Source organism: Nannizzia gypsea, genomic scaffold, assembly GCF_000150975.2.
Source record: "Nannizzia gypsea CBS 118893 supercont1.1 genomic scaffold, whole genome shotgun sequence".
NCBI lineage: Eukaryota > Fungi > Ascomycota > Eurotiomycetes > Onygenales > Arthrodermataceae > Nannizzia > Nannizzia gypsea.
In genome coordinates, this window is record NW_003345201.1 from 4216035 (window position 1) to 4240969 (window position 24935).

At 47.9% G+C, this 24935-nt stretch overlaps 11 protein-coding genes across 11 annotated transcripts; 6 read left to right on the forward strand and 5 right to left on the reverse strand.

Annotated features, from left to right (window-relative positions):
• Positions 1-219: 219 nt before the first annotated feature.
• On the forward strand, positions 220-3477 carry MGYG_01541 (hypothetical protein; the record flags this gene model as incomplete). Its single annotated transcript, XM_003177418.1, has 6 exons — positions 220-451; positions 777-1033; positions 1076-1294; positions 1367-1548; positions 1614-2542; positions 2597-3477. The coding sequence occupies 6 exons, from the start codon at positions 220-222 to the stop codon at positions 3475-3477; spliced, it is 2700 nt and encodes an 899-aa protein (XP_003177466.1).
• A 549-nt stretch (positions 3478-4026) lies between these two features.
• On the reverse strand, positions 4027-4854 carry MGYG_01542 (acetyltransferase; the record flags this gene model as incomplete). Its single annotated transcript, XM_003177419.1, has 2 exons — positions 4027-4280; positions 4356-4854. 2 exons carry the CDS (start codon positions 4852-4854, stop codon positions 4027-4029), a joined length of 753 nt encoding a protein of 250 aa, XP_003177467.1.
• Positions 4855-5452: 598 nt separating this feature from the next.
• MGYG_01543 (hypothetical protein) lies at positions 5453-7487 on the reverse strand (the record flags this gene model as incomplete). Its single annotated transcript, XM_003177420.1, has 5 exons — positions 5453-5905; positions 5983-6308; positions 6460-6920; positions 7202-7272; positions 7335-7487. The coding sequence occupies 5 exons, from the start codon at positions 7485-7487 to the stop codon at positions 5453-5455; spliced, it is 1464 nt and encodes a 487-aa protein (XP_003177468.1).
• Positions 7488-8821: 1334 nt separating this feature from the next.
• MGYG_01544 (hypothetical protein) lies at positions 8822-9213 on the reverse strand (the record flags this gene model as incomplete). Its single annotated transcript, XM_003177421.1, has 3 exons — positions 8822-9040; positions 9064-9133; positions 9173-9213. 3 exons carry the CDS (start codon positions 9211-9213, stop codon positions 8822-8824), a joined length of 330 nt encoding a protein of 109 aa, XP_003177469.1.
• Positions 9214-9811: 598 nt separating this feature from the next.
• On the forward strand, positions 9812-11235 carry MGYG_01545 (hypothetical protein; the record flags this gene model as incomplete). Its single annotated transcript, XM_003177422.1, has 5 exons — positions 9812-10006; positions 10072-10176; positions 10248-10469; positions 10552-10694; positions 10764-11235. 5 exons carry the CDS (start codon positions 9812-9814, stop codon positions 11233-11235), a joined length of 1137 nt encoding a protein of 378 aa, XP_003177470.1.
• A 958-nt stretch (positions 11236-12193) lies between these two features.
• Positions 12194-12978, forward strand: MGYG_01546 (hypothetical protein; the record flags this gene model as incomplete). Its single annotated transcript, XM_003177423.1, has 2 exons — positions 12194-12665; positions 12719-12978. The coding sequence occupies 2 exons, from the start codon at positions 12194-12196 to the stop codon at positions 12976-12978; spliced, it is 732 nt and encodes a 243-aa protein (XP_003177471.1).
• Positions 12979-13612: 634 nt separating this feature from the next.
• Positions 13613-16230, forward strand: MGYG_01547 (cell division control protein 45; the record flags this gene model as incomplete). The annotated part of the gene is made up of 2 exons (XM_003177424.1): positions 13613-14371; positions 14428-16230. The coding sequence occupies 2 exons, from the start codon at positions 13613-13615 to the stop codon at positions 16228-16230; spliced, it is 2562 nt and encodes an 853-aa protein (XP_003177472.1).
• A 631-nt stretch (positions 16231-16861) lies between these two features.
• On the reverse strand, positions 16862-18070 carry MGYG_01548 (GPI-anchor transamidase; the record flags this gene model as incomplete). Its single annotated transcript, XM_003177425.1, has 1 exon — positions 16862-18070. The coding sequence occupies one exon, from the start codon at positions 18068-18070 to the stop codon at positions 16862-16864; it is 1209 nt and encodes a 402-aa protein (XP_003177473.1).
• A 754-nt stretch (positions 18071-18824) lies between these two features.
• Positions 18825-21679, forward strand: MGYG_01549 (hypothetical protein; the record flags this gene model as incomplete). The annotated part of the gene is made up of 4 exons (XM_003177426.1): positions 18825-18923; positions 19027-19382; positions 19473-21207; positions 21275-21679. 4 exons carry the CDS (start codon positions 18825-18827, stop codon positions 21677-21679), a joined length of 2595 nt encoding a protein of 864 aa, XP_003177474.1.
• Positions 21680-22144: 465 nt separating this feature from the next.
• On the forward strand, positions 22145-22941 carry MGYG_01550 (hypothetical protein; the record flags this gene model as incomplete). The annotated part of the gene is made up of 3 exons (XM_003177427.1): positions 22145-22192; positions 22271-22371; positions 22428-22941. 3 exons carry the CDS (start codon positions 22145-22147, stop codon positions 22939-22941), a joined length of 663 nt encoding a protein of 220 aa, XP_003177475.1.
• Positions 22942-23604: 663 nt separating this feature from the next.
• On the reverse strand, positions 23605-24771 carry MGYG_01551 (peroxisomal targeting signal 2 receptor; the record flags this gene model as incomplete). The annotated part of the gene is made up of 2 exons (XM_003177428.1): positions 23605-24502; positions 24608-24771. The coding sequence occupies 2 exons, from the start codon at positions 24769-24771 to the stop codon at positions 23605-23607; spliced, it is 1062 nt and encodes a 353-aa protein (XP_003177476.1).
• Positions 24772-24935: the final 164 nt, after the last annotated feature.

The window sequence follows — 24935 nt, forward strand, 5'->3', positions numbered from 1 at the left end:
AGGCCGGTAGCGCGCGTCAGCATTCTCCTCCCATCACCAACTTCACCGGAGTCAGCATCGCCATGTCTGTCGTTACCTGGGGAGAGGCACGGCGACACCACATCACGTAACTGCACGCACGCCGACCCGAACGAGCGGACAAGAAAGGAAGGATCAGACGAAAACGAAGAAAAAAACCGGACGAGAGAGAGAGAGAGCCGGGAAGGGCAGAAGTGAGGAATGGAGGGCGCAGAAGCCGAAAGGCCAACATGGAGCCGGGCGTCGAGCCGGAGAGAATTCCTGCGCACGTATAAGGCCTGCATGTCGTGTCGTCAGCGCAAAGCGAAGTGTGAACTCGGTGGGAACAATGATCGCGGGATTCCGCCAGGCCCACCATGTCTACGGTGTCGCAGAGAGCAGCGGAATTGTCAGTTCAGCGAGGACCGGGCTTGGGCGCGAAAGAAAAAGAAGGGTAATTATATACACTGCTACCTATTGCCATTCCTCCCCGCCTTCCTCTCCGCCCTTCCGCCCTCCCGCCTGGGGTATTGTTTTTTCTTCTTTTCGTTTCTGCCGGATGGCGGATAAATGGCGGGAATTGGGCGGACAGGCGGGAATCATAATGCATATCTTAATGCCTTGCATCTTGGGGGTTGAGGGGCTGAGTTGTATGGAGTATCCGGCTAACGCTTATCTTGATCTTCTATATATAGATTCTACTTCGAATACATCTGCGCCAGAGACGTCAACTCCGTTTCCCATCACTACCCCTACCTCAACCAGTGTAGGACAAATAGCCGATGCTAATGCGGATGTGGAGGAAACCAACCAGCCGAACCAATCGGCTCATGATGGGCTATATTCTATATCGAATGCTGGGGATACACCATCCTCGACAGGACATCACGCTCACAACATATCTGGCACTGTTGGCGGCGCTCCCAATTCCAATACTAGCACTGCTAGCGGACATACAAGCATGCACTTTGACCATGCGGGCCGCGCTGCGCCTGCTACACCAGCGAACATGAGCAGTACCGGCAGCCTATCACCCGTCTTGACCTCTTCTACCAACAATAACCTCCATAGACGCGAGTATCGGGGCGGCTCATCAGATCGGCATCATGCTGGTGCACAGTCAAGCAGTTCCCACGGCCTACACAACTCCGTCATGCGAACTGTCGTGTCAAGTGGGAACGATGCGTTGAACATTCTATTCCAAGCTGCTGCACAGGAACAGGACAATGAAATGATGGATGTCGAATCTACCGATCGTCAACCATCTATATCGAAAGACGGTGGTGCTGGGGATGATGTTAACGGCAATGCTGGTGCAGGTACCAGCACAGGACAAGAGCATCCCTACTCGCAACATCAAAAGACCCAGTCCCATGCGGGAATGCGTACATACGATACCCCAACGTCAACTACTTCGTACGGAGGGTCCCCTACGTCTGACCCAACGCATCTATCTCACGTCGAACCAGAGGTTTTGGCTGTCTGGGATCAATGCCGCTTTGTTAAGATGGGCTGGTTCTCATCCCGGGAGGCAGTGACTTATGTTGATATGTATGTCTATTACCTTGATCCCTGGCATTTCTTTCGCCATGACCGTCTAAGCTAACTGTTTTCAGGTTTTTCAAGAATATGGCTCCTCTATCTCCTATCCTTTCACATTTCTACTCTCATCATAGAAATCACTACTGGCTCATCTCCCAGGAGCCTGTGCTATGCTGCACGATTCTCATGATCTCATCACGATACCATACCCTACCCGGAGTGGGTGGAGCATCCCGGGGATTCTTTATTCACCAAAGGCTCTGGCAGCACTGCCAACATTTAATAATGCGTGTGATGCTCGGCCAGGAAAAAGGCTCCAAAGCCAAGACTCGCACTGTTGGAACCATTGAAGCCCTTTTAGTGATGTCGGAATGGCATCCACGGTCCCTCCATTTCCCACCTGAGAGTGATGGATGGGACTCAGATTTGATGATGGATACCATGCCTGAACACCACGACTCTACAAGCCCGGACTCCTCGGTGTCTGCATCGAGCAGATGGTTAGAGGATGTTATTGAGCCTGCGCGTCGTTCAGATCGAATGTCATGGATGTTACTTGGCTCTGGTCTAACCCTAGCACATGAACTTGGAATCTTCGATACGGACGACTCACGAGCGAGAAGCCTTATATCGAGCCCTGAAGGAGAAAACCGGGGCTTCCCAGTGGAAGAAACCATGAATTTCCCTCGCCATCGTATACGCCAGTTGCTTTATGTTTTTATCAACCAGTTAGCCTCCCGATTAGGGTGCATGTCCCTGATGCCGCAAAGCTTGAACCACTCCATAGTTGCACCATCGTCACTAAATACCGGTATTGATGAGTGGCAGACTTTTATGAACTCGTGGATCGAGTTGACGAAACTAGCAAAATCTGTTACGGACATGTTCTTCCCATCTGCAACGTTCACACGGCAACAGCTGCATAGTGGCCGATATATTGGGCTACTAGATCACTTCCGTCCATTGCTATCTCAATGGCGGCAGAAGCATCTAGACACTAAACGTAAGTGTGGCGCACTACCTATGTTCTTTTCCTAGCTAACGGTCAAAATAATAGATCTTTCGCGGCCGTTCTGTGACATGATATTTATTGAATATCAATTTGTCAGAGTCTACACTAACTCCATCGGCATGCAGGCGGTGGTGGAACGTGTACTCAATGAGTCAGATCCCGACGTTGTAATGGATGACGTTCGCCAGGCGAACATGGACGAAATCGACTATGAATTCATTCAAGAAGTCATCGACGGATCATGCAGTTTATTGCAGAAAGTCACCACACTCGCTGAGAACGGTGCTCTCCGGTTCTCTCCGGTCAGGATCTTTTTACGCATCACAAGCTCATCAATATTTCTTCTGAAAGCACTAAGTTTAGGCGTTCGTAACGCCAAGCTCCAAGAGTCTTTAGATATCTTGACCAAGAGCATTCAAGCTCTACGATCTAGTTCATTGGACGATATCCATCTGGCATCCCGATATGCGACCCTGCTAGATTCTCTACTCTCCCGACTACGACGAAGCTTTGTTCTGTCAAATAAGAATCCGAAAGTTAGCCGGTCAACAACTCGCCCATCATCCGTTACCCCATTGCCAAAGACCCAGAATCCATCCCCTGCAACCCAAGGTCTGCAAGCATCGCCACAACAGCCACAGCAGCAGCAACAGCAACAGCAGCAATTGCCTCATCCTCTACAGCAAACCCAGGTACAACAATATTCTCCCGGAGAAGTTAGCTCTGTCCCTATGAACTCCTCCCTTGACGTATCGAACAATCCAGTCTTTGAGGATCCAATCTCTTCACTGAATGACATAAGTGCCGATGACTGGTTATCGCTACCATTTGATCCATCGATGGCACCTTTTGGAGACGGTGGCAACCAGGCTTGGTCCGGCTTTGAAGGGGCCAATTTGAACTTCATCTGGAACCTGCCTTCTTGAAGACCTAAGTTTTTCAAATGGAGACCTCACTTGTTTGATGTCAATACAAGGGTCCCGCCTGCAACTCTTCAGCAAGCCATATGCTTCTTAGGTTATAATATCTGGAGATGCTCGCCTTCTCTCAAAAACTGGTTTCAGAAGGCTACCTACCGTGGCCCGAAGCCACCCACCGTCTGGCACTTTGACGGTTATATATATACATGCACATATATCCAGCAAGCATATACGCAGTCACACTTTTCCAATACTCTAATATTTGAGTGTATTTAGCCACATACAAAGCCAGTTCAAGTACAGTTGCCTAATTCGTATGATTTCAAGGTCAGAACCCCTAATATGAACGTGACCAGCAACCCTGTTACTAATATATGCTCTTCGATAGATATAATCACATACATACCCTCTTATCAAAATTATTTTTACTGCGTGTACCTCTGCTCCTAGACGTTCATTTCAGCGAAATGAGCTTGTTTAATTCTTGAACTTTAACTATATTGATAAATAGATTCCCCCTGTGTATGATAAAGCTAATGAATCGCAGCCCAGCGCTCACTGTTCTTTCATGCTAAGAAAATGAAGCGTTATTTTCCCACCCCCTTTGGCGTCGACTCTCGTCAAGGCGTCTTTCCTGGTCGTTATATACTTGAAACCGATCTTCTCATACACCCTACGGCTGGCAATGTTTCCATCAAACATCGAGGCTCGGACTTCTTTTATGTTCATATGCTTCTTCCCCCAATCGATTACAGTCTTAGCTGCGATTGTCGTGATCCCGCGTCCTTGGTGAGACGGGCTGAGGAAATCTATGCATGTTTTATCAGCAATAGCTCCAACGATCGTTCGGGTATCCAGATATCTATATTGAAAGGGGAACTTACTTCCCATCGCCCACACGATACTTGCATCACCAACCGTCATTGCCACGTTGGCCTTGAATCTTGTTTCTCTCACTGCATCGTCCTCAATTTCGTAGAATTCGTCCCGCCGTATACCTATACAGCCTATAAGGGACTCCTTGCCAGTCTCCGGGTCTATCTCACGGATGGAATTCACTGGACAGCCGCTCAGGAAGAGATTCGTCGTCCCGTTTCCGTTTCCAATTCCGTTCCCGTTTGCGCTATTCTTGTGCGCTTCTATTTCCTTTATGATTTGCAAAGAGTTGGGTATGCTGACCGTCTCCAGGTATTGCCTTGCCATATCCACCGGGTATGGGTATGGAGGGCCTTGCAGCCATATCGCTACCTCGAAAATGTTGAGGATACCCGCGAGATCGCTGGCATCCTCGACCCTTGGGGGAGTGATGATAATGTTAGGGTGTCCGGGTATAGTCAGATACGGCTCGCCTCCCGGCCTGTCATATAGGAGATCAAAATCCATGGTTACCGGGCTCTCTTTCTGGTAAATGAAATCAGGACTGCGATAGAGAACCTCTAATAATAAAATGAATAAATAGATAGATAGACGTAAATGCAATCACGGAGCGCCCGTAGCCACACCCCGCCTTTATACGTGACTGCATCGACCGCTGCAGCTATGAATATATGAGTCAATCACCAACATGTTAGTTAGTTAGTTAGCCTGTAACTACGCCGTCGATAACCAATCACCAAGATGTTACGAGCCGGGGCTTAGCCTCAGTCTACGCAGCTCCGTCTTCCTTTAGATCCTTCCTGGCCCTGTAAATCAGGGACTCGCGATCAACTTCCCTGTCTATAAGAGTAGTTATGAGTCAAACAGTTGTCATGTCTGCTGCTTGGCTGGCGCATTCAGTTAGATATCACACACTTTTTACTCCGTACACAGGCAAAAAAGCATCCGTCATTAATATTGTTCTTCTAGTGGGTAGTTTTATTTACATGAATTTCGTGCATAATGGCCTTGTACCCTTGTACCATGGCTTAATGGAGGAGCTAGCCATCTGCACGAAGGAAGGGGGCAAAAAGAGGGAAAGAAGAAGCGGTGACCTTGCGCTCGGTTATTCTATTCGAGCCGCCTCCGCCCAGGGTCTTATTCGAGTAACAGGGCCCTTATAGACGTGTCGGGCGTGCAAAACATAATAGATCAAAGAGAAGACCACAACTCCTCCGAAAATGGCACAACTCCAGTTCATAGTTGTCACATCAACTTTGCTGACAAGTGGGAAGAATGAGAAGCCGAAGGCGATGAGAAGGAAGAGGATCGCCACGGTCTCAACCGTACTGGACCACCGGCCCATACTCCATCTAGCAGGCGGAAGCGGTTCTCCACGCCAGCGTCTGAGGCGAACGCAGGAGATGGAGATAATGTACGAGGACAGAAGCGAAGCAGTACCAAGGGATATAATGGCTTGGAACGCAACTGTTGATCCGATGTTGATCAGAGATAGCAGACAGACGATAAAGAAGCTGACGTAGAGGGAGTTGAGGGGGACAATGAATCGTTTATCGATCTATATGTTGAATGTTGTTAGTGATGTTATGATATATACCCTCATGTCTGCTGAACCTGTGGAGCAAAAACGCATACCTTAGCAAAGAAAGAAGGGAAAGGAATGCCACCGTCTCGGGCGAATGCGTAGAGCTGGCGGGACGTAGTTGCAACATTGCTGATGGCAGAGCACGCCTGGAGGATCAATATGAGGGATGTCATTGCAGTTGTTGCCCTAACGGACTGGGTGGCATGCAAGAAGACGGAAATAAAGGGGAAGCCGGTCTGATCTTTGAGGACTGTGTCAATGTCATACACACAAAAGGCGTATGTGATGAGCATGATCAAGCCCGTGGTTCCGTTCAAAATAAGGGTCCAAAGCATGCTCAGGGGCAATACTCGAGAGGCATCCTTGATTTCTTCGGCTGATTCCAGAGAGTTAGTCAATGTCAGGCTGTACCTCAATGCTGTAATAGGGGGTAAAAAGAAAATGCATACACATATGAACAGCGGAATCGGGTCCTATGTATCAAGGTTAGCAGTTGTCATGACTATTCGGGGGATTGTGTTCAATACCAATAAGAGCGTAGATAGGGGCCCCCAGCCCGACAAGACAGGCGAGACCATTATTCCCCCATTCTCCTCTATCGACCACATTCAAGAAGACATCTTCGGCCGAGTTCAATGGAGCCAGGACCCAGAGGGGAATCAAGACTGCGAAGAATCCAAATACGTGGACGAGGAGGATAACTCCCTCGATGAAGGGCAGCTTCTGCGCAAAGAAGGTATTGAAAATTATGGCCATAAAGGCTATCGCAATAATCAGCAGAGTGCCATGCCATCTCTCAGGCTGATAGTCTGGATTATTGATTGCAATAAGGCCAATGAGCATGTTCGCAACTGTGTAGGAGCAGCCTGCGATACCTGTGTGCCAGCCGAGCACGCAGACCCAGCCGGTCACATAGCTCAGGAATTTCTGGCTGCTGGCTGGCGCGAATTCAGACACCCAATGGTACTGTCCTCCAGAAGTTGGAGCCCTGTGGGGGAGAGAGTAGTATGGTGAGCATGGCAAGGTCTTCTATCTGCTGTCTGGGTCGGGGAGAAGGCCGTTGGAGACTCACATTGATGCCATCTCGGCCATGGACAGGATCACGAACGAGAAGCCAAACAGGCCGCCGATGTAGGTATATATCATGCCGCTCAGTCCTCCGTTCACTAAGCCGGTGGTGCTGGCACTGTGTGTAGACGGACTACATCAGCTTCCCATACTCCATCTTCTATGTATCTCCTCTCCTTCTTGTGGTGACGCTGAACGCACATCATGACAACCTCCCAGGTACACATCAGGACGGCCGCGAATCCCAGGACCGACACAAATCGAAAGTTTCTCTAGAAAAAGCCATCAGCCGGTTATTCAAAGAGGAAGAGAAAGACGAAGAGGAGAAACCTACGTTTAACTCCTGGTTGTTGCCAATCCGATACATGTCGCGCTTGTCTTGGAGCGTTCCGCCGCGCATCGAGGAGAGACTCTCGCCGGCCTCCTCGACCGCTGGACTGTTGGCATCTGAGGACAGGTCATGTTTGATCTCGGACGTGAATCCCATGATGACGGCGTGCCTGACACTGCTGATGGGCAACGGACGAGAGCAGAAACAGCAGATGCGAGAAAGAGGTCCTGGCGGGGGTCGTCCTTTAAAAGATGGAGATCATTGCGAGAACCTCGCACAAAGCCCGCCGACTTGCAGATTGCCGGACGAAAACAGCACCGAGATAGGTGTGGAGGACATCGTTTTTAGCACTTAGGAGGCTCCAGAACAAACGGACATGTTCTCCCTTCTGGGCTGGGCAGGGGAGACGACGAGGTGCCTGCTGGTCTCACTGGATGGTCCGGGTATATACATACATGCAGCTGCATATACAAGTTCCCGCTCGCAAGGGGGGCAGACAGGATAGCCATAGCTAGCTACAGCATCCATGGCTTTGCGGCGAGTCCGAGTATCGAAATACAGCAAGGATACAACGGCAGCAGTCAGGCAAACCGGGGGAGACATGCCACCAGCAAACGACTGGGTATATCAAGGACATGCAGGACATGTTCCGCTGCAGCCAACATCTGCGGTCACTCTGCGCCCAGAGACACGGCGTCAGTCTTCACCAATGAACAGCAGAACCGGGCCCAGAAGCTTTGGCTGAAAGGAAAGCTTGAGAAGCTTTTGCAGGCTGCGCAGAGTCTTTCTTGTTTGCCTTGTGCTATAATGGCATGGCTATGGGGCTTGATCCCAGCCATGTCAATCCAGTCTGTGCTGTCGTGGGTTTACGAGGATCATCAAACGGCATCTCAAATTAGCTACGAGGGATGGCCTGCCAATGAGAGAGGCCATAGGACTGCGAGACCCGGAATCCGCGCGCTATCCCGGAACGACCAGAGAAGATTTTTCGACTTCCCTGCTATAATATATGTGTCGTAACTACCTGTTGCCGTTCCGTACGCCAAAACTTCTCCGCCAGGAAACAGCACTCTCCCTTTTCAAGCTGTTAGCGAGTGACTTAACTAGCAATGGGGAGGAAGACATGCTAACTAGTTACAATGATGTCGATGGCCTCACTGACTAGTCTGCTAGAACTTCCGGTCCGACCCTTCATGTAGGTCGCGTACGACCGAACAACTTCATCGCAGCTTGACATATACTTAAACATCTTAAGCTTAACAACTAACTAACTAGTTAACAGTTATTTATTTAGCTTTCGGCTCAATGATCCTGACTTTAGGTGGCCACAAGCTGTCCGTTGGGCTTTGTTGATCGTCTTTCTTTGTCTGATGGCAGACAAAACGCCAATCCACCACTTTGCCGTCTCCCTCCAAGCCAAAACTATTGAGTAACCATCTCCAGCCAACTCTTACAATTGAAGCTCCATTGGTGCGATGGGCCGATGGACGTTACGCCTGGACGATATCATGATTGCCCGATGCATTAATAACAGAATTACGGGGTACACACCCTCCAAGTATTATACGGGAAGAAGGCCGCCTGCCTGTCTGTCGAATGTTTGAATGGCCCCCTTTACCCCCTGCCAGGCCCATGTTACCATGCTCTGATATTTTGGTCCAATGTGCGATGTTGTCTATTGTTCCCTGGGTGCATACATGCATAACGCTCTATGTTAATGTAGGGTCTCAACTCCCTGGTGTCCTGTAGCATGGATGGGATACTTTCCGATTTTGCCCTGCTCGCTAATTAACAAGGCGTTTCTAAGATATGCGTTATCTCGATGAGCCCACCAGACTTACTGCCCATGTCTTCTTGATTCATGAGAGCTAGTTTTGGCCATTTCTGATGTGATCGTTCATTTCTGATGTCGGTGGAGCGCATAGTCACAACAATCCCCAATCTCTCTACTTCTGACAAGAGAATATCTGGATACTCTTATTATCACCAATTCAGCTGTCTCTCGGTGAAAAGAATAGAGTACAAGTGAGTTTTTTTTATTATTAAAAAAAAAAAGGAATGGACCAGAGCACTGGTAATATTCGACCATCGGCGCACTCGGAAAATACAGAGAGTCATTACTCCTTCTGTTTGGCTTTGCCATGAAGCCCCTGCGTCACCTGAACAACAGGACTGCATTTGTTACGGAATATTTTCCACTGCTCCTATTCGACTGGTGACTCCACCAGCGACGTGGATTTACAGATCATATATACACGGAGTATTGCATTTATCAGTGCGCCTCTTTTATGGAGTCCTTCATACTGTTCTTCCTGATAAACATAGATTGGTGATATCAGCTGGCGTTTCATCGCCTGGATTTTTCCAGGATATAACTTCATGCTATGGGACTGTGTTTTGGGCCTCAAATCCAATCTTCGCATTGCGCTCCCGGGCTTGAGAGTAATGGCAAGTTGTTAGTTATTAGAACCCGATAGCTAATGGAAAGCCCATCTACTGTCCCAGATGGCCACCGCGCCTACAATGTCACTGATACCGACCAAAGTGGACACATAGTTATTGTTTCGACACTCCTGATGTCGTGGATGGTGTTGTGCTTCTTTATCCGGATATACATTCGCTCAGATATCAACGGACCTTTTGGACTGGATGATCTGGTGGCAGGGATAGGATCGGTATGTTATTCTTGCTTCTAATGCCTCCTAGATTAGCCTGAATAACTCTAGTTGAATCACCATAGGCACTAGGCATTGTCCATGTCGGCGTTTTGCTGAAGGCAGTCAGTCAGGGAATAGGAAAATCGAAAGAATACTTGCGCCCGACTGATGTGAATTCAGCTGAACAGGTAAGAGCTGTACCCCAACTTATTATTCTTCAACAGTATCAATAAAAATTGAAGCTAAATCTATATACCAGACTTACTATTCCAGCGATATATTGTTCATTCTGGCTCATTCATGCGCCAAAGCTTCAGTGAGCTTACTCTTATTCAGGTTGGGACGCGACCCTCTATACAAACGCGGATGTGCCGCAATTGCACTTTTCATAGGGATATGGGGAATTGCCGCCACAGCCACCATGTCCATAAAATGTGACTTTTCGAAACCTTGGATATTGAGCGATAAATGCAGTCAAATCGTTAGTGAAATTACCCGTCCTCAAATTTCCGTGTGTCCTTGACCCTGCTAACAATGATTTTCCTTTGTTTTTTGATAATAAGGAGTTACGCTGGCAACTTATCACGGCTTTTGACGTTTTACCGGAGCTTTTAATGTTCGGAATGTTGGTATATCTCATCTGGGGATTACAGATGGTGATGAGCCGAAAAGTCGTTATAGTAGGCGCTTTTGCGTGCAGGCTCCCGTATGTTTCACGTCTTTCTAGGGCTTGGCTGTTTTACCGGAAGCTAACCTTGGTTTCTACCGAAAATAGCGTCGTTGGATTCTCTATATTTCGACTCACCACGATCAATGGTGCGGTAGATCTGCAGGACCCGACCCTTTCGATGGTGCCCTACGTTATCTGGACGGAAATACTTTTGCATTACAGTATAATGGCGGCCACGATACCCTGTCTAAAGCCGTTTTTCATTGCGTTCAATACCGGATGGGGCCAGGGTAGCCATAAAAGGACCAGCAGGTACCCTCAATACACTTCCGGAGCCAGTTCCAAGACTGGTACTACCTTTTCCAATAAATTTGGAAAGATAATAGGCTCCTCTCAGGCCGATTTCCGGAATGACGCTTCTGGAACAAGATGTTTATCGCATGCTCTAAATCGTGAGGAAGCTCCTTCTATTGAGAGCCATGAATCGCAGCGGATGATTATCCGGGAGACTAGGGGTTGGACAGTTGAACATGAAAGTTGGGAGATGAGCAATTATGGAAATACACGCCAGGCTTGACCTGTATGCGGTAGGGATAGCATGAGGTAATGGAGTTTGGTATTAGGCGTAAGGTCTCGACTATTTTCGTAAGTATTCAGCAAGGTTAGTTAAATCTATATGATATAATTAATTCGTGGGTTGTTTGCATAGTATTCTTATTCTATCTATGGCATGTTCTCTTCTCACCACTATGAGCTGGATTTTGACATGATACGATATGCCTGATGACCAACCCCGCCACCCTTCTCTCAAACAGGAGGATAGTCCGAGATAATTTCAGAAAATTACCCGACAGCTTGGGAGACGTGGTATCTCTTGCCAGGATCCATGTAGGATACATGCATGGCGATACTTTAGAACGCAGAAATGGTAATTGAACTCTGATAAGAAGATCGAAAATCCGTTAGCTATACATTGTTACGTAAATGATAACCGAGATAGCCTTATCCCTCGGGCAGCCATTCCCGAGTTTCAACACTGAAATCTTCATAGATTTTATTGTCATATAGAGGTGCAGTTTGTGGCCTTATTATGCTGTCATTTTCCTGGCAACACACTGAAGGAGTTAAGCGGGGATAATTAAATCGTTAATTTAGTTGTTTAACTAGTTACTAGGTACCTAAACTTAGCTTCGCTGGGCCGGTGCCTTTTTCTCTCTCCTGAACTTTCATAACTTTATTGCCCCTTATTCCGACCACTACCGAGACTTTCTGTGGACAGCGGCCTTCAATTGGGCATGATCAAGGATAAGTAAGGCTTTCTCCTTCTATAATTATAATCGCATTGCTACCAGCCACTGCTCGTGACAAATTTGACAGCGAGCACAGCAAAAACCCAGCCAGTGTGAACAGAATCCGAAACCACATTCCACCCGCCTTGAATGCTTAACTAACTTAGGTAGGTAGTTAATCAGCAAAAGGTTTTCGTTTGCGTAGATTTTTCGCTCCTTTAACACGGCCAGATTCCTTTGTGCAGAATGGTTCGTTTGGTCATTACCCGAGTCACTGATGCAGACTGGGACCAGCTCGTTGAGGTCCAATTCAAGGCATTTGCTTCCGAACAATTCTGCCAATTTGTCAATGGAAAGGACACCCCCTTAAACCGAGAGCGGTGTAAAAAGAAGTACACTTGCCATGAGCCGGAATTCTGGGGTGGTGCGCTGTGGCTGAAAGTTATTGATGCGGATGAAGTCCCAACCAGCCAGGTTAAAAGCAACGGGAATGGAAGTGTGAATGGGAGCGGAAACGGCAACGGAAACAGCCCGACGATTCTGGGAGCTGCACTTTATAGGCTCAATCCAAATTACTCTTCCGAAGACTTAAAACGAACCGATCTAGAGCCCGAGAGTTTCAAATGGCTGGATGATCCAGAAGAACGACGAATTGCAGTGACAGTTATCCATGACGTTATGGACAGGAAAATGAGGTTTATCAGAGAGCCACACATTCGTAAGTCTAGATTTCCCTTTATACGCGTACTTTTGCCTAACTCACATATGTAGAACTTTCTATCCTTTTCGTTTCACCGGAGCATCAGCATAAAGGCATCGGAGGTTCTCTGGTAAATTGGGGGGTCCAGCTCTCCAAACAAATGATGCTTCCACTTTGGGTGGAATCGTCAACTGCGGCCTATAGTCTGTATAAACGCCATGGGTTCAAGGAACAAATCCGCTCGAAAGTCATAATAGGATCCTGTGATATTGAATATTCAATTCTAAAATGGGAGCCCGAACAGAAGCACCAGCCTGTGAAGGGTAAATGAAGTATTTTGCTTCCGAGATACGGAATGATTAAGAAAGTGTTCAATATATATACATTGTGTCCATAATAACCATCACGATGCACTGTTAATACTCATTAGCAACAACTAGGGGGGGAAATGCGCCGTCTCTTAATAAGTGGCTGTCCATGTTAAAAAGTAACAGCTTCAATACTAATTAGTACTCCATACTCTCGTACTCTGATCATCTCAGTCAAATTCTCACCAGTCCCTAGTAATAAGTTCAGCACCTAGCATGCTGGCCATAACTGTGAGTAGCATCTATGGATTCTAATATTGCGTACCAGAAAGCAGCCGAGGCTCGGCTCTCGGCCCGACCCGCAATTATATTATATAAGCATCGATGAATACACATCACGTGATTGATTATTAACCTTACCAAACAGTAATGTAATTACCAAACTCTAAGTTTATCTTTTGCGTTTGACGCGGTGCAAAACACTTTGTGCCTGGGCAGTCGCGTTTAGTTTGGATGTCAAGTCAAAAGAGAGAGTGAGCGAGACGAACATACACCACCGCCGACGTCAACCACCGCAGCCAGGCTCGATAAAAGAAGGAGATGCACCGAGAGCACGCTTTGATACAAACAGGGACCCTTTTCGTGCACTGAGCTGCCATGTATCTCCCTCGGAGCCTAATTTCTCACCTCTATCAACAGCTGCTCAGGTCGCATAACCCATTATCTCCTCCGGTCTTGATTCTCGTTGCGTTGGAGCCAGATGCTCTATGTGCTTGTCGAATCCTTACAGCGCTACTAAAAAGAGACTATATACCTCACAAAATACAGCCTATCGCTGGATATGGTGACCTTTCTCAAGCTGGCGCGGAACTCGTGCACCCAATGCATACATCGAACGGCGGTAGTGGAGGGGTTGTGGTTTGTTTAGGTGTGGGTGGATTGGTTGATTTGAGCGAGACATTGGGCCTAAACGTGAATAAGGATGAGCCGGGAGACATGGGAGGAATCGACGTCTGGGTCATCGACGCGCGAAGACCGTGGAATTTGACAAATGTCTTTGGAGGAATGGGTGAACCAGCTACGCCGAGAGAATCTGATACCTACGATAGAGTTGGCGTTGACGGAGTGGATAGGGGCCGCTTAACCGATATGTACAGACCGGGCAAGGGAGGCATCATAGCTTTTGATGATGGTGACATTGATGAGGAGCTTGCTATGGAACGCGAAGCGTACTATACTCTCGAGACTCTTCCCGAGATTGGCGAGGGAGAAAGTGACGACGACGATGTTGAATCAGATGAGGAGGTACAAACACAGGGTAAGAAGAGGAAATCATGGTCTGGCCGGTATGACGGTGATATTGCTGCATCTGATGACGAGGATGGCCGCCCAGCCCAACGACGGAGGAGTAATTCTGTAAGCTATTCCTTACTGTATCAACTGCTCAGATCGATCTACTAACAATTTCATAGGGGTCTTCCATTGCCTCTCCCCTTAGACTAGGAGGAGTAAGACATGACTCCTCTCAATCCTCTCGGTCCGGCTCACCAGCTTCCGATTCTCTATCTCTAATTCTCCCAAAAGAACCTTCGACACGCACGCTACGAAAACGCTTAATCCGACTTAAACGAAAACATGAATCTGTTCTTCAAGCCTACTATTCCCTTGGAACTTCATATTCGGAGCCTATTTCATCTATATTGTATTCTCTTGCATCTGAGCTTGGTCGTGATGACAATGACCTGCTATGGCTTGCTATTGTGGGTGTTTCAAGCCTGGAACTTTCTGGGCGTACAATGTCCGGTGTGGGCATATCAGATGCTTCCGAATCAGGAGGCTCAGCTGGATGGGGCGGACAAAGGGGAGAACGCATCCGACAAATACTACGAGACGAAGTTCGGCGTCTAAACCCTCCAGACGATAACGAGGCTGGACGAGAAGCACTGAGGAGCGAAGTAAACGGGGTCATACCTACCAACGCGCGGTCCCCAACCGATACCTCCATTCTACTCTCCCCAGAACCGCGTCTCTTATTGCTACGACATTGGTCACTCTACGATAGCATGCTGCATAGCCCATATCTTGCCCCTCGACTGCATGTTTGGAACGAGACCGGACGAAAGCGGCTACGAAAGCTACTGGCAAAAATGGGTGTCAGCTTAACTCAATGTCAGCAGAATTATACCCATATGGATATGGACTTGAAACGTGATTTACGCCAGAAAATGCTTCAATATGCACCCATGTACGGCATGGAAGGGCTGGTCCCTCCTGCGTCCTCTGGTGGATATTCGGGGTCGCGTGAAGGATGGGGCTTTGCTCGTTGTTGGGGATGGAAGGCCTGTCTGTCTGCTACAGATATCGGTGTGATACTGGGATCTATACTCGAGGTCGGCTCTCTAGGTCCATCTACAACTGTTTCGCAGGCCTTCTCTTCTTATTCTAGCGAAGCATTGACCGGTGCAACCCAAGCAGCCAAGTTAGGGGCTGACAGTGCGAATGTGCTCTCTCGGTTTTGGAGTGCATATGACGCTCTAGCTCCTACCTCGGATTCACCTACACAACTCCTCGCAGCAATCCCCCTAGCTCAACACCTCCACCGAGCAATCTTACGAACGGGAACTGCCCTTCTCTCGAAACATCAAATTCGCCATCTTCGTGCTTTCCGCATTGCTGTGGTGAAAGAGGGACCTGACGTTAAGCTCTTTACAAACCCAGGCGCACTCACAAAGCTGGCCTTGTGGATTGGTGAGGCTGTCCGTATACAAGAGAAGGAAAAAGGAACTGGGATGAAGGTTGGGAAAAGACGGGCAGCAGGCACGCCGCTGGTTCTCGCTGGCCTGGATGAAGACCGAAATGTCTACGTTGTAGTCGGAACAGGCGGAGGCGGCGGTGTCATTGACTTTGCAGCCATGGCAAAACGACGTGAGGAGCAACGGAAGAAGAAAGAAGCTCGAGAGAAGAAAAAGGCTGAGCGAGAAGAACGACGAGCCAAAAGAAGAGCAGAGATGCAAGACGATGACGATGAGCTGGCTGAAGAAGCAGAGTCCTCCGAATCGGAGACCGAGTCCGACTCAGAGTCAGAACCGGAGCCAGACAGCTTCAGCAACAAGAACCTGATACGAAATCGTTTCGGTATTGCGTTCCAAGAGGTTGTCCATGAGACCAATGCGAGAGTACGAATAGACAGTTTCGAGCATTGCGTGGTTGAGGTGCAAAAAGAGGATCTCGGGGCATTCCTTGAGGCGCTCAGCTTCAGGAGCGTGGTCGGATGAGACCAGTAGACCCATACTCTTGATGTTCGTTTTACCTATTCCGCATGCCTTGCAACGACGTTCTGTTTCTATTGCTATCTCCCGTGTTATTTCATTTGCTGCGTTGGAGCGTTTTTAAAAAAGCATTTTTGTCCGTTTCTCTCCCGTTTATTGTCCTGCCCTTCCCTGTTGGTTGCCTCACCAGCAGCAAATCTTCGTTCATTTCAAGTTCTTCCCTTGACATTTTCATGAAGCTCAAGTTGGATGGCGTTCGTGTCTCGTGCTTCGATCAAACTGGCCCTCCCAGTTTACATTCTCTTCGCTCTGCTTGTGTGTTTTCTTTATGGCCCCCTTGCACGTTATTCTACCCGTTTTCCGTATGACCTTCTTTTTTTTTGGAAATTTATGTTGACTCTTAATGTATATACTGATCTAAATTGTGGATAGGGTTCATGATAAGCAAGCAGGTAATGAACAGGCTATTCTTCTAAATTGTGGTTGTTAAATAATAGATAAATGAGCATATTCTACTGCGTAGAGATATTGTCAAACGCTGAACTAAGTTTTATATTAACACATGTAAACGGGTTATCATCTAAAAGTAGAGAAAATAGTACAGATCAAAGCAGCCGAACCTTTCAGCGCCTAACGTTTATGATCCTCCCAGAAGAGACCCAGCGAACCATACTCCTCCTATCCCAAGCAAGAGTGATAGGCCAATAACCCGCTTGCTCCAATAATCGGTATCACGCATTTTCATCGGCCCTGCCAGTTTATGAATAGGAGAGCTCGTTTGTGATGGCGAAGCGGGAGTCTTTTGGTCGACAAGAGAGGGGTTAGTGGTATTCCCGACGTATTCTTTCTTCATTTCTTTCCACTGCTCTACCAACTTGGCAATAGCCACAAGATCTTCCTTCACAGAAGGCTCCGTACCATTCACACTACTGCCTCCTTCAACCTCCACTTCCTGGACGTTGCCGAAAAAGTCCATGACAGTCCTCAATCTACCCTCAGCTTCACCACCAGGGAACAGATCCCATCTTACTCCAGGCTGGGAGTGGATCTTTGACTCGTCATACGAATCAAACAAGTCACCTAGAGTACGCTTCGAGTTCGCGCTGGTGACTTGTGTTTCGAGGAATTCTAGAATATAATATGTCCACCGATCGATGACAGCAACGCCGACGTCACTATCTGCATGGTGTGAATAAGAGGACTGGTCTAGTTCACTTGAGCCTGTAGCGATTATATTGGGAGAATAGAGATGCGTGTACATGGTATTCGCCTGGCAGGTATCAATCATGAAGAGCAGCTCGTTGTATCGTTTCTTCTCCCACATCTGCCCAAACGCATCTGCCAGGTCCCAGGCTCCAATTTCCTCTGAGTCCTGGAACTTGAGAAACTGATCACCACCGTGTCCGGTCATATAGACGAGCACATTGCTACCGGCGTCTGAGCCCAACCTTTTACTCTGCGGCACGTCGTCGCCCAACCTATCGGTCAACAGGCGGATGAAGCTCTCCACGGTGACCTCGTATCCACGGTAGTCGACCTCTATGTTGTCGCCGTATAGGTCCAGCGCACGATCCGCGTTGTTATATACCGTCCCAGGGAAGGCGTTTCGAGGGTTACATGCCATGTCGTCCGGCAGCATGAGAATGATCTGGGAGTCCGGGATCCCAAGACGCTTCACCGTCCGGTAGAGGGAGAGCACATTGGCGAGATGGCGGTAGTTGAACCAGAATCGAGAGGTCGACACCAGCACCGCCCAGTTCGAGGTATGCGCCGCTGAGGAGACACCGCTGGTAAGGAAGACCGCGAGGAGGGCCGCCAGAAGGGGGTAAAACAGCCGTAACCCCATCTCGATATCGACCCTGCAGAACAGTAACTATCACGGCAGCGTATTAGAGTTGCGTCTCATCTCATCTCATATCACCTCATCTTTCTCCTGTCCTGCGCCGAAAGGACAAGTTGAAGTCGATGATAAGAATAATAAATAATAACAATAATGCTATCGTTAATTATGCAAAAAGACGACGTCAAAACTTCCCCGGCTTAGTCAGCGTGCGGGAGTGGCCCAAGCTTTTCTTCCCCCATCCGTCCCGTTTGGGAAGTTTGATGAGACTTCAACTTCGCGTTTCTTTTTCTCTCTCTCTCTTTTTTTTGATATCAAGACAAGACGCGGATTTCGCTTCATCCTCGCTGTCGTGCTTTGGCCGGTCGAGCATCCGCCCTGTGTTCCCCGTGTTTGAGCGTTCCGGCGAGTTGATAGTTATTCATAATCCCTGTCTGCTTGCGACGATCTAGCTAGTTAACTCTCTCCTCATCAGCTCGACCCTGCTGCCTGGCAAGACAACAAACGCTCCTCTTCCTCTTCGCCAGCCGTCGACTCGGCAACAGAGATTATTGCTTACCTCTCCATCCGTTCATCTCACGAGCGTGAATAGCCTGGCCTGGCCGTCTCTTCGCCCGATCCTCTCGTTTACATCCGCCAGAGAGCTACGGCCTGTGGTAGCTCAGCTCCTGACATATACCGGGCGCAGTTCCTGTTTCCAGCAACGAAGCAAGGGTTTTGCTTATTGTGCAGCTTCTACAGCGCTGTCTAAGTAGAAACGATGACAAAAGTCGAAGAAAGAAACCATTCAACTGTTGAGATGGAGGGTTCACGTCTAATGAAACTTCCCTTTGAAACCATCGAGGCTATCTTCTCTCATGTGAGTGTGGTAGCTCGTATACCTATAGGCAGCCATTCGTTTGGCAGCCTTTTACTCTCTACCTTGCTGTTCACGACTGATACATGTTGTGGCCGTGTTTTAGGTAGACCCAGAGGATCTCGTCAGCCTTTGTTTGGTTTCAAGGTCTGTTAGGGAGTACGCTGTATCTCGGCTCTACCGCTCTCTCGAATGCGTTCTCCAGCCCAAGAGTGATCTCGAGCACAAATGGCCCATTGACCGCCTCGCAAAAGAATTGGAAACCTTGACAACAAGCGATTTCAACTATGCGGCATATATCAAGTCGATATGTCTAGACACCGCACCGCTTGCCGATGATAACGACTATCAGTTCCAAGATCAGATAGCAGAGCAGTTTAAATATGATAACCCCTGTGGAAAATTTTTCAACAACCTCCTTCTTGCGTCAATCAAGAAGATATCAACCCTGGAATCCTTTCGGTATGGATAAATTTACTTTATACTATTCATAAAAGAGCACTGGTTACCTCTTGCAAATTATATCCGGCCTTGTTCTAACTAATAGTATAGATGGAACGCACGCCTTGAACTCAACCCTGCAGTCTTTGCAGCCCTTGCAAAGACTCCAAGTTTACAGCATGTATGCATTCGAATGCCCGCCGGTGTAGAACCTATTCAGAAAAAGGCCGCCCCAGCTCCTCCACCTGGCCCTCAGGCGCAGCCACTACCCCTTCCAGTCCAGCTCAACCAAATTCATATGCATCCAGCACCCCCAATAGCATTAGTTAACCACCTACCTCATAACTCCACAGCTTCTCGAGACAAGTTCAAGGGCCGCAAATACTGGGATCCAACTCAGACTTTCTCTCATTTTACCCGAATAAACTCCTTGGAAGTTCTAGAAATGGACAATCTCGGGTATATTGATGAGATTTCAAAATGCATCCTGCAGTCGTCCAGTACCCTAAAGCACCTGAAGCTATCGTTTTCAGAGAGACTTGCTCTCTCAGCGCGCAAAAAGAAAGATGACGAGGTTTCGGAAACAAGCAGTGTTCAAGATGAGGACGAGCTCTACCAACCTCTCCCACCTCCACCTCCTCTAGGCCAACCTGCGGCCTTTACTTCATCCAGCTCCAAGAATTCTGAGGTTCGCCGTGAACGTCTGGCTCAGGAACAGGTGCTTAGTCGTCTTTTCAGTTTAGACATAGACAAAAATACAGCGTCACACAAAGAGCCAAATGAGCTTGTTGACAATGCTATTACCAGTACAAGCAACGGCCTCCAGGTTAGGGATGATGCAGACCTATCCCTTATTAATGATTTAAAATCGATACTGGAAAAGCTTAACACACAACAGCCGAAATACCGAGCTGTCATAGCCGAAATTGAGAAGGTCACGGGTCCTTACCAAGACTCTGAGAAAGAACCGGAACAGTCAAACGCTCCACCTGCTGCCTCTTCGGGTGAGAATGGTGGCGATAATGCTGCGGCGACCGATGGCAGCAAGGAGAGCAAAGAGCATGAACCGAAGTCTAGTGACACAGATACCCTTACTACAGGCGACCCTGAAGACACGGATCTAGAGAAACGTTTACAAAACCTTGTAGACATGGAACATCCTGATGACATCAGTGAAGGAGAAGACCAGGAGTTTATCGACGAGATGATCGACAACGCACCTCGCATCAAGGCAATGACCAATGGGACTGGTCGCTTTGGCAAATCAAAAGGCAAAGGGCTAGCGAATAAGATACCAGTCGATGATGACGATCGTAGCACAAATGAACACGATGTTATTCATAATTATGTTCGTCAACATCATGGCATCGCTCTCGACAGTCTTTCAATTTATTTGGTCCCAGTTAAGGCCTCCATCCTTTGTCGATGCATCAACGTCTGGACCCTGAGACACATCTCCTTGCTCAACGTTGGTCCCCAGAGGGCATTCTGGGCGACTCTGGAGAATCTAAATAGGCATAATCCCATTCCACTTGTCTCTGTTCACACAGACAACGTGACTAATCACCTACTTTCTTTCCTCAATGCTCTGCCACGCTTAGAGGAGCTGTTTATGCTAGAGCGAAGTGCCCGCTCTAGAGTAGAGTCTTCTACTCCCAAATCTACCGTTACAGTTGAAGAGATGCGCGACCTTGTGCTCACCAAACATATGGGTACGCTAAAGCGGCTGATGATCAGAAATGACAATGATTTAAGCTGGTCTTTGGATCCTGCATCTGTTCTACTTATAGCCAAAAATGGCCACAAGTTGATTGAACTGGTAGCTCACTTCGGCTCCCGATCCTTTGTAAGTTTTGTTTCCCTCTTTCAATTCGTTTAGGTTCTGTTACTAATGATTTTTTCCTACATTGCAGCACATACTGATGCGGCATTTGAGCACCATGAAGTCGCTCCGCGTACTGCATATTCTTTTCTCGGAGCCTGATTACTGCCTTAGTGTCCTGGACGAGGTGCGGGAGTGTGCTATTGATAACTTTGCGCGCTACTCTTCCATCAAGGACATCTACATTGGCGTGAGCTATGCCTCTGGTGGCCCTGTGCAAACACGTGGCACCTCTATGAAATTCCGTACTAGAAGCAACCTGACAGCCAAGGAAAGCCAAGCAGTTGACTCCAACAACAAAGATGCGGATGAAATGGATGAGGAGTTTATCTGCTCTAACCCATCAACTTTCGTAATCCTCTCGGAGCTTGCTCAGTTCGAAGATGTACCGGGAGTCAAGGTCTGGAAGAAAGAAAACTGGAACTTGATGCTATGAAGGAGTTGTGCCTCATACATACTTAACCAAGGCGATGACATTACCCTTTTACCTATGTATCTTCATTTTTCTTCTCCTATCGATATGTTTATGACTTTAGACCCTTGCCACAATTCCCCTCTACTCCGTATTTCAATTTCTCGAATACCCCCAATCAGCATGTCTTATCTACTTGGACGATGTTCAGTTTAGCGAGAAAGCAACCTTTTTCATATTGTGCTCTGTATCAATTCCATCGTTGCTCGAATAGAAATTGGAATCTGGCGGCTCAAAATCGGCCCCACATGTCAGCCCGCCAGGCTCACGGTGACGGAAAATATATACTCCGGATAAGACTCTTATCGCACGGACCCCACTCCATTACAGGCAGCATTTTATATGACTCTTTCTCTGTTGAAGTCTTTAGACTATCATATTCTCGTGGTATAGATCTCTTTTGCTACGTACATTCACTAGAACTCAGATATGGCGCCTAAGAAGGAGAACGCCAAAAAGGCTGCGGGAAATGCAAGAGTACGATCCAAAGAAAAAACCCCCCACTACACACGAATGAGCTCTGTAGTTACCTGACGCTGACTTTGTGATCTATAGAAAGCTGAGGCCGCAGCAGCTAAACAATCCGCCGCAGACCAGAAGAAGGCAGCCGAAGAAGACAAAGAATGGCAAAAAGGTGCAAAGTCTAGTGCTAAGAAGTACGCTTTTTCCCGTACTATCTCGAACGACGCTCATCCATTAACAACCTTGCCAGGGAATCCGCCGAAGCAAAGAAGGCAGAAGCAGCTCGCAAAAAGGCCGAGCGTGACGCTCAACTAGCAGAAGAAGAAAAATCTCAGCCCAACAAACCCAAAGGAAATGCCAAAACAGCCCAGAAGAAATCTCGAGGAACACTTGATCTCGGACAACTAGATGCAGACCCAACATCCAGCAAAAAGGGCGCAACTTTGAACGCAAGTGGTATTGATAATGCACTTGATGCATTATCCCTAGGCTCCAAAGATGCCCTGAAGGTTGATCGACATCCCGAGCGAAGATATAAGGCTGCCTACGCTGCATATGAGGAGAGGAGATTGCCTGAGATTGAGCAGGAACAGCCCGGCCTCAGAAGACAGCAAAGGATTGCCCTTATAAAGAAGGAGTTTGAGAAGAGCGAGGATAACCCATTCAACCAGGTTAATGTTGCCTTTGATGCCACGAAGGAGGAAGTAATTGCGGCCAGAGAAGCGGAGAAGGCAAAGATCGAGAGCCGTTTGACGGGGAGATAACGAGGCACCCGATCTTTTGTGGGGTGTTCAAATATTTCTGGAGCGTTCAGCACCCTCTGTATTTTTATTCCATTGGAGGTGTGGCTGATATTACAACACAGTGAGGCATAACCATTCTTCCTACTTCTATATATCAATAGGTGGCTTCAACGAGACGCCAGGGTGAAATTTTGTAAAGACATAGTTCCATTAGAATAAAGCTCATTCTGAACTAATAAGCTGCATCTTCTAATCCCTATTCAAGGTATAATACACTTGTATTCATAAGTAGAGGTCATATCAGACGTGGTATTACACATCTCTAAGCTAGGAGAGTGATCAGCAACGAAGGCTAAGTTCGTAAAACCGGTATCATCTTCAGGGGAGGTATCAATTCGTAGGGCAAGTCAAGTCGCCGCTAAGTAAGCAAACGTAGTTTTGATCTATTTTAAAAGAAAAGACGAAGCCAAGGCATCCAAGAAGGGGTGGGAAGAGTGTATGACGGAGTGACCAAGAAGAGGAAGTCCGGCATAAACAAAGATTGAGCCAGTTGGAATAACATAATAATGGTTCCAACTCCAATTCAAAAATATATCTCCAGGCATATTGTGATCCAATAACCAAAGGATATCATAGACATCTGTTTGTTTTGAATGGGTGATGTGCTATGTTAGGCAGTGAAGACTATGCCATGACGGCTCTGGCGTCCCAGACACAAAGTCTCTCATCCCATCCACAGCTTGCGCACCACCCTTCACTCCCAAAAAGACACCAGTCTATACCCGTGACAAATTCTGTATGCCTCCCCATGCGGCCCAGCTCCCTGCCTATAGTAGATATCGGTCCGCTTCTTGTAAGATCTGCGTCACCAGCTGGCATTCCTTCTGAGCCATCTGTCCAAACGCGGCAGGTCATATCATAACCTGCACTAAGAAGGACATGAGATAAGTGAGGTGACCATGATACTTTTCGAATTGCGTATTCATGGCCCATCATGGCGGATAAGGGCCCTTGATGAGGAGCTCGGATGTCAAAGGTGCGGATAGTTCTGTCCACGCCAGCAGTAGCTACCACTGAGGGTCTGTATTTATTCCAGTCGTGTGTAAGGGCTTCAGATGGAGGGACGGGGCCTGTGGCAGGTGTAAAGCCAGGTTTTTGAGGCATGTTTGCTCCATGAATGGGCATCTGCAAAGTGAGGTGGTTTGTTGCGGCTGGGGTTCGTAAGTCGAAAACGCGTAGGTAGGAGTCTGAAGCCACGCAGGATAGGATATCGGGTGAATGAGGCGAAAATGCAGCAGAGTAGGTGCAGCTGTTAGTCGGAAGGGTCAGCAAAGACTGAGGTCTATCCGGTGTCCAGACTTTGACTGTTCCATCCCAGCTACTAGAGGAAAAGCGGTCTTTGGCTACTAAATTCCAGTGAACTGAGAAGACTTCTCGTGAATGCTCTTTCCATCCTTGAACTGGGAATTCATTGACAGCGATGTCAAATAACTTGATACTGCCATCTCCTGACGCGACAAGCGCTTGGTTCTCATGGATCTCAGACCATGCAACATCATAAAGAGCATCTTGTGTAGTGTAGCTAGACAATAAGGAGGAGAGGGCAGATAGTTAGCTATCCATAGAAGAAGATAATAGCCTAGAGGCAGGGCCTGAGAGTTATAGAAGTAAAGAACCAGGTACTAACGATTGTTGTGGGACGATCCCCTGCGGCGTTAGATTGAGGATGTAGAAGCGGCCATTTCCAACCAGACCGAAGTTCGAGGATGCGGCAACAGCAATACGAGAGTCGAAGAAGGGAGAGTATTTGACCGCGCATCCGTTGAACCCTTCGGTGCGGTACTCGAGCATGGTGCCTGGCAGGGGGAGGAACTGGAGGAGATCTAGCTCTGTGGGGTTAAACTAGATAGTCGATGCGATAGGTATCAGCGTCTCCAGCTCATGGTGATGCCTGTCTAGAGAGAGTCGGTCATGCAGCTCATCCTCCGTCTTCCTCTGTCCGCGTCTGTGTCAGC